This window comes from Diospyros lotus, chromosome 12 (assembly GCF_014633365.1).
Source record: "Diospyros lotus cultivar Yz01 chromosome 12, ASM1463336v1, whole genome shotgun sequence".
NCBI classification, from domain to species: Eukaryota; Viridiplantae; Streptophyta; class Magnoliopsida; order Ericales; family Ebenaceae; genus Diospyros; species Diospyros lotus.
Window position 1 is genome coordinate 27,235,231 of NC_068349.1, and position 7,724 is coordinate 27,242,954.

Below are 7,724 nucleotides of genomic sequence, written 5' to 3' on the forward strand. Positions count from 1 at the left end.
ATATATATAAGGATATGTAAATTTAGATTTACATAATAAAAAAAATTTAAATCTGATCCAAAATTCGATCGGGTTTCCTAGCCCCACGAAACCTGATTACGATGTGCAGTTTCGATTTTTTTTTTCATGCAAATCAGTCATATCTAGAATGATATATAATCAAAATAACTAAAATATGTATTCTACTCACAATTAGAATCATTCTACACAGCTTAATAAGTAATGGGAACACAAAAATAAAAATAATGCTACAAAACAAATCATAATCGATACCTTTAGATTGATTGAGAATACTTATTGAAGAGAAAAAACTCTTAGTAAATGTAACTTCAACGAGGTTCTAGTTGCAATTGATGAAGAAGTTTAATTGATCCAACAAGCAAACTTTCTAATGTAGGAAGAATGGTTGAGTTTGGGGTGATTTTGACAATGAAGAAAGTCAGAGCATGAATGTTAAAAGAAATATAATATGAAATAGATAAGGGTATTTTCGTAAATGAAATTAAGAGTATTTTAGATATCTTACATAAAAGTAAATAGAGTGTAATTAATTTATTTACTTTAGACAAAAATATTTAATTAAAAATAATTTTATACATTTATTTTGAATTAATTATAAATTCCTCCTAAATTTTCAGAGACCTAAACTAACTACTGAGTATAACAGAATGAAGTTTAGGAGTGTTTGGTAGGGATTTGAAATATTTTGACAAGCGTTATTATTATCATTTGGGATCATCTTTATTTTAGTGGTAAGTATTTAAATAACTTAAAAGGTTTAGTACGTAATATTTTTGAAGAATAATAATAATAAAATTCGATTATGATAACAGAACTAAAAGTTGTGAGGTTGGTTGGAAATAATAAATACGGGCGGTTGGGGGGTGTTCGTGGGGGGTAGGCTGTAAGAGAAAGGAATCCGCAAAGTTGACTTAATATTCAGTTTCATCCAAACAACCCGCCTTTATATATATATATATATATAGATATAAAATAATAGCCTACGCTGAGTTGAGATTCAGTTTCACACGTCAATTTCATTATCACAAAACTCAGCCTGATTTGATATTTATCCTTCGTCTTGTCACTTTTCTGTATATTGTCACTGCTCCACTTGCATTTGCATCTTGCCAGTCACGGTGAGGTGACCGCCTAGCTGGCTCACATACGACGCTTCCCATGCGAATTTCTCTCTCTCTCTCTCTCTCTCTCTCTCTCTCTCTCTGATATTGTAAGTCCTTCGATTAATTAACCAGCAGCCAGCAGGCAGCGACGCCAGGAGGTTCTTTCATTACTTTTTTCCTCTGAATCTATCGAACGAATTAAGGATGGCGGAAATTGGCGACGGATTTGCAGAGGCCACTCGGGAAGGAGACGCCGGTGCAGCTTTCGTCTTGGAATCCAAAGGTAAATATATAACGATCAATGATGATTGTTGATTTGTGAAGTTTCCGATCCGCCGAATTAATTAATTATGATTCCTTGAGTGTAATCTGCTACCTACAACCAACCGTGCTACGCCGTGGGGCAATTAATTATGATTCCTCGCATATATATATGTAGGGGAGTGGTGGCATGCCGGATTTCACCTAACGACGGCCATCGTGGGACCGACGATTCTGACGCTGCCGTACGCGTTCAGGGGACTGGGCTGGGGCTTGGGCTTCTTCTGCTTGACGGTGATGGGCATCGTCACCTTCTACTCCTACTACCTCATGTCCCTCGTCCTCGATCACTGTGAGAAAGCCGGTCGCCGGCACATCCGCTTCCGCGAGCTCGCCGCCGACGTCCTGGGTACGTACATAATTAACCCCAATTCAATTCTCTCAAACCTCCTACTGCCCACCACGTTACGTGCTTAATTTTTATTTTATGCTCTATTAATATTATTACTATTATTAATTATTTATCTAGCTAGTTTTTAAAATATAATATATCTATACATTTATATATATAATAATACTACTAAACTAGGAGGAAGTCCTCCTCCAATTCCAAGGCTCATCGCACTCCCTCCCGACACGTGCCACCACTCTAGGACAATTGTTATACCAAACCCCTTTTACACTTAGCGTAAGTTCGTCATCACCTAAAACTTCTCCATACATTTCAAGTGCCTCTCTGTCATGTACTTGCAATGAACTCATTCTCCTTAGTTGCCACGTTAATTTGACATATATGCAAGGAATAATGGGTTTTTGGTAATCTTCTCAGTGATGATTCTACTCAGATTAATGTTACAAAGCATCAATCATGACAATTATAACTATATGATAGTTATGTGATAGTGTTTGGTTAGGAAAGATGAAAAGATACTAAACAAATTTTATTATAATGTTAATAAAACACTGCTATGTGACTGTCACATTTATTGATAATTGTCACGACTGATATCGTAGCATTTTTCTTCTACTCATCACATTGGGGGGGGGGGGGGGGGGGGGGTAGTTTTTGAATTTGGCGGGCCGAAATGGAGTGCCGAGGGGGCAAAATACCAATTTTAATCACTAGGATTGTTTTTCATATTAAAAGAAAAGCAAAGTAGTGAAATTGGTGTTTCACCCCTCCCAGTAGATCGGCCCCAATTTTGGAAGAAAATATCATTTTCCATAAGTTTAGAGTGATCAATTTTTATGTTTATTTGCAGATCCCTAACAGAGAATAGAATGCACTTTGATTTCAAATTTTTTGATTTTGTTTCCAATAGGGTCTGGGTGGATGTTTTATTTTGTAATATCCATCCAGACAGCCATCAACACCGGCATTGGCATAGGAGCTATCTTGCTGGCAGGTGAATGCCTACAGGTATGTTGTTGATTGAAGAGAATTTTCTTTATTATTATGGAACAGGTTCATACTTTCCCTGGCTTCTTTCTTGATTAAGTTGAATGCCTACAGTAGACTTCTTTGAGGACTAATTGTGTTCTGATATTCCATTCTTCTTAGCTAAGATTGTTAGTTTTACTAGTGAAAGATCAATGATCACCATCACAATCCCATTCCCTTTTGTTGGTCTTATGTAAATTGTAGGGGCTACTGGTAGTAGAGAAGGTAGTAGATGTTTCTGAAAAAAAAGTTTACCATGATCAGAACTTAAAGATTGCCTCGAACAGGGTGTCTTTTAGGAAGTTTTATATGAGTGAAGAGGCATAGCATTGTGCATGGCACGAGTTGCTGACAAATAAACTATGATAATGCTTTCTGCATTATTCAGGTTTCTGATTTTTTCTCCTGTTTCGCTGTACAAGATCATGTATTCGGACCTTTCCCCAAATGGGACCCTGAAATTGTACGAGTTCATAGCCATGGTGACAGTGGTAATGATAGTTCTTTCTCAGCTTCCGACTTTCCACTCCCTCAGGCACATCAACCTTGTTTCACTTATCCTCAGCTTGGGCTACACTTTTCTTGTGGTTGCTGCTTGTATTCATGCAGGTAATTTCTGTAGCTTGTCATATTCGTTTTTTGTGTGTCGTGTGCGCTTTATTATCTTCCAGGAAGATGGGTCGAACCATAAAATTAAGAGCATGGCATTTGCTATTCATTGGGGCCAAGGTTTTGCATTATGTACACGTTTTTTGCTCTTCCGGAGACGTGGGCAGTCATCGTTTGGCACTAATTAAGAAGATTGTCTCGTATATTCTCTGCAATACAATTGTTCTGGATATGAATGATCCGGTCCATTTTCATGGAATTAAAGTCAGTCTAATTGAGAGGAAGGAAGATGAACAAAAATTTCAGAAACAATCATCTATTGGCCCAACATGGATGGAACCTGTCTGATGGGAACTATAGGCTTGAAGAGTACTTTTGGGAAAGCTAATTCCATCTTATTTATTATTGAACAGCCCTTAATTAGATTTTTAATTGGAAACTAACATGCAGGACAGGTGATTGTTATAATCCTTGAACTGCCTTTCTTCTTTTATTGACATTATAATGGCTATGGTGATTTTTAGTGCATTTTCCACAGCTAAATTTTGAAGAAAATGTGTGTGTGTGTGTTCAGTCTGTAATTAGCTACTCTTGCCCGTGTAGTAGTGTAGCTACTAGTACATTATTTGAAATCAAATGATAAGTTGTGAGGAGGTAGTGACCTTGATGCTGATCATTTCAATTTCCATTTGTGCTGCAGGAACCTCTAAAAATGCCCCACCAAGGGACTATTCTTTAGAAACGTCAGAGTCATCAAGGGTTTTCAGTGCCTTCACTTCCATCTCCATAATCGCCGCCATTTTTGGGAATGGGATACTACCTGAAATACAAGTAATATTTAGCAGTCCTTTCCTCAATATATACGATCTCCTTAATTAGGTTGAGGAACTCAAATTTAGTAGTTTAGATTATGTAGGTATTCGGCGTACCCATTTTACTCTCTGGGTACAATGCAAGCAAAATAAAGCAAGAAAAAAAGCGAAGAAGATTTCATGAGAAAGCACTTGTTTAATTATTATTGATTATTTATTTGATGATCCTGTGGTACAGGCAACTCTGGCTCCGCCAGCCACTGGGAAGATGCTGAAAGGCCTTTTGATGTGCTACTCCGTAATCTTCGTCACTTTCTACTCGGCGGCAGTGTCGGGGTACCTGGTGTTTGGGAGCAAATCTAATTCAAATATTCTCAAGAGCTTAATGCCGGACGAAGGACCTTCGTTGGCACCAACATGGGTTTTAGGCCTTGCAGTCGCATTTGTACTGCTTCAGCTCTTTGCCATTGGCCTGGTAATAAGACAGGAAGGACGAGGAGCAAGCCTTTTTCACTACAATTAGCTACTGACTAGTGGTGGTGTTGATGATGTTGTTAAACTTAATTACGTGCATAATGCAGGTTTACTCTCAAGTAGCGTTCGAGATCATGGAAAAGAAATCGGCAGACACGAAGCAAGGCTTGTTCTCGAGAAGGAACTTGATCCCGAGGCTATTTCTGCGGACTCTGTACATGATGATGTGCGGCTTCTTTGCAGCAATGCTGCCATTCTTTGGGGACATTAACGGGGTGGTAGGAGCAATTGGGTTCATCCCTCTGGATTTCATACTTCCCATGCTTCTCTACAACATGAGCTTTAAGCCCCCGAGGTCATCCCTCACCTACTGGATCAACTTGTCTATTATGATCACCTTCACGGGTGCCGGAATGATGGGCTCGTTCTCTTCAATAAGGAAGCTGGTTTTGGATGCCAAGAAGTTCAAGCTCTTCAGCAGTGACGTTGTCGACTAGGGACTTTTAGACCCCAAATCCCTAAACCTAATCCCAAACGCACCCCACTGCCTGGGGGGATGTAGAATTAATGGAAATGCTTGCTTGCCTCCGTCTCTATTTCCGCCCCCTCCGTGTTGTGGCGCTTCCCAATTTTAACTCTAGCAATTGCAAGCCGCCGAGAACCCCCTCCCCCTCCAACATAACGTTTACTAAACAAAGTCGCTACATTAATTCAATTCTCACTGAATTTGAGAAATTGAGTGAGATGTCCACATCTTCGAATAAATGTTAAATATTATTAATTAAATTTAAAAATAATAATAATAGGAGTTATATCTGATGATCGTATCATCAATTATATTATTTTTTTAAAAAAATTAAGAAAATTATATGTTATTATTTTCTTAATCTAATAATTCCTCTAATAAAAATATTATACATGACTAATGATATCAATCATAATTTATAATATTATTCTTTTAAAATCATTAAATTCTCTAACACTTTTCCCAAATTAAATGCTATTTGCTTTGCTAAAGAACTCATCTATGTCGCATATATGTGTACATCTTCAAATAAATGTTAAATTTTATTAATTAAATTTTAAATAAATTAAAAAAAATAATATTAAGAATGCTGACTCATGATGTCATCAATTATATTATTTTTTTTTTTAAAAAAAAAACTTAAGAGATAATGTATTATTATCTTTATCAATTTAACATTTCATTTAATAAAAATGTTACACTACTTATAACATTATTTTTTAAAAATAATTAAATTCTCCAACACTTTTTTCCCTAATGAAATGGGGTTTGCTTTGGTAGAGACCTCATCTTTGTCGTTAACTTGGCATCATGATGTATGTGTAGAAGAAGAATTGTGGAATGTTGGCCTTGTGGTCCACTCTCGCACCCCAACGAATCTTCCAAAAAATCATTACTCCACGAGACTGACGACGACAACGACGCTGAGGATATCTTTTCATTTTGGATGTTTTCTAAGTAGTACAAAGTATAATAATTAAATGTATGACTCGTTTTACAAAATAGAATTAATACGATTTCAAATTATAAATTATAAATAATTTACTATAATATAATTATATTAATTACAAATAATAATCAACATTAAACTTAAAAAACTTTCGCTTAATTGTAGGATTCAAACCTAAAATGATAAGGGACTGTTCTTTTTGTGTTTTAGTTTTTAATTTTGAGTTTTAAATTTATTTTTAATTTTATATTTTAAGTTTTTTTTGAGATTATTGAGAATACGTTTTTTTTATTTGTAATATTTTTTACGTTTTAAAAATTTTGAGTGTATTTATGATAAAAATAGTCAAAATAATTTTTTGTTATTTTGAATTTTCTTTATAATTTTTTTTATTATTTTAAAAAATTAAAAATAATCTAAAAATAAAAAAGAGAACGAGGTATAAGATTCTCAAGACTTTATTGTCTTTGTCACGGCAAGCAGGTAAGCCAATATATATACATCATTGTCCTCACTTTGGATATTTGAAAATAAAAATTAAACTTTTTTTTCTTTAATTTTATGTATGATTGAAAAACATGCTTCGGATGTTTCTATCATTTTCTACACATAATAATGCAGTTTAAATTTGAAAAAAGATAACATGAGTTAATGGAAATTAGTCATACCAATAAGGTTGGATTTTATGCTCTTCTCTCTTGGTGAAATCTTTAATCACGGGTGTTGGATAAGAGAGATTAAACTCCCCCCCTTGGATGTTCATCTCTCAAATCTTGATGCCCTATTTGCTGGTTAACCTCAAAGAGTCGCCCAGATAAAAATTGTGACAAATTGTGTAACATTGATTGTACAAATATATATTTTTTTATTAATATGATACATCTCAACATGTATTTATAAAGAAAAAGTTCAACCTTAATCAGAGTCTTATTGGAAAAAAGGATAAACATTTATTGCAACAGCTGGTTACTCTATGTATATGTTGTGGGAGTGTCCTGAAAAAATCAAAATTAAAAATTTAAAAGATTCAAGAAGTATCTAAGAAGGCTGAAGACTCGAATGACTTTGAAGAGTTTTTCATGCAAGAGTCTCCCCAAGACTCTCCATACCCTTAAGACCCCCCTAAGCCAAAGACTCATTTGAAAAGTCTTTCAAGCCGGGCACAAGTCTTTAGGGAGACCTCATCCGAATGATTCTCTTTCGGGATGTCTAATCTTTGAAGGTACCTTCAGGCTCTCCAGCCTCATCCATAGCCTTCTTCCCCAAAAAGTCAGGTCACACATGCATTCCACGTGTCACATGACCCCTACCATCAGTGCCTATAAATAGCCCCAGGTACACGCTAAAAGAGAGAAGGACTCAAATCTAGGACCTAAGACTCAGACTCAAATCCAACACTAAATCCATTTGGAGACCCTTATCCAAAACCTCACACAACATACATGCATACTTCACTCTATATCATGACATCATCTGACTTAAGCATTAGAGGGTCTACGTGGGGAGCTCCCCGCATACTTTCTGACTA

General features: G+C 35.8%; 1 protein-coding gene across 1 annotated transcript; it reads left to right on the plus strand.

Annotated features, from left to right (window-relative positions):
- The first annotated feature begins 1,068 nt into the window (after nucleotides 1–1,068).
- Nucleotides 1,069–5,317, plus strand: LOC127787718 (probable GABA transporter 2). Its single transcript, XM_052315790.1, has 7 exons — nucleotides 1,069–1,407; nucleotides 1,564–1,794; nucleotides 2,708–2,805; nucleotides 3,249–3,435; nucleotides 4,136–4,266; nucleotides 4,486–4,722; nucleotides 4,829–5,317. The coding sequence occupies exons 1-7, from the start codon at nucleotides 1,329–1,331 to the stop codon at nucleotides 5,216–5,218; spliced, it is 1,353 nt and encodes a 450-aa protein (XP_052171750.1). The 5' UTR covers nucleotides 1,069–1,328; the 3' UTR covers nucleotides 5,219–5,317.
- Nucleotides 5,318–7,724: the final 2,407 nt, after the last annotated feature.

What these genes read in the sequence shown, in the direction of transcription:
- LOC127787718 (XM_052315790.1), top strand. Translation starts at nt 1,329, where the DNA reads ATGGCGGAAATTGGCGACGGATTTGCAGAGGCCACTCGGGAAGGAGAC. An exon ending in TGGCAGGTGAATGCCTACAG is followed by an intron (nt 2,806 to 3,248) that starts GTATGTTGTTGA and finishes TCGCTGTACAAG; the next exon opens with ATCATGTATTCGGACCTTTC. An exon ending in GGATACTACCTGAAATACAA is followed by an intron (nt 4,267 to 4,485) that starts GTAATATTTAGC and finishes CCTGTGGTACAG; the next exon opens with GCAACTCTGGCTCCGCCAGC.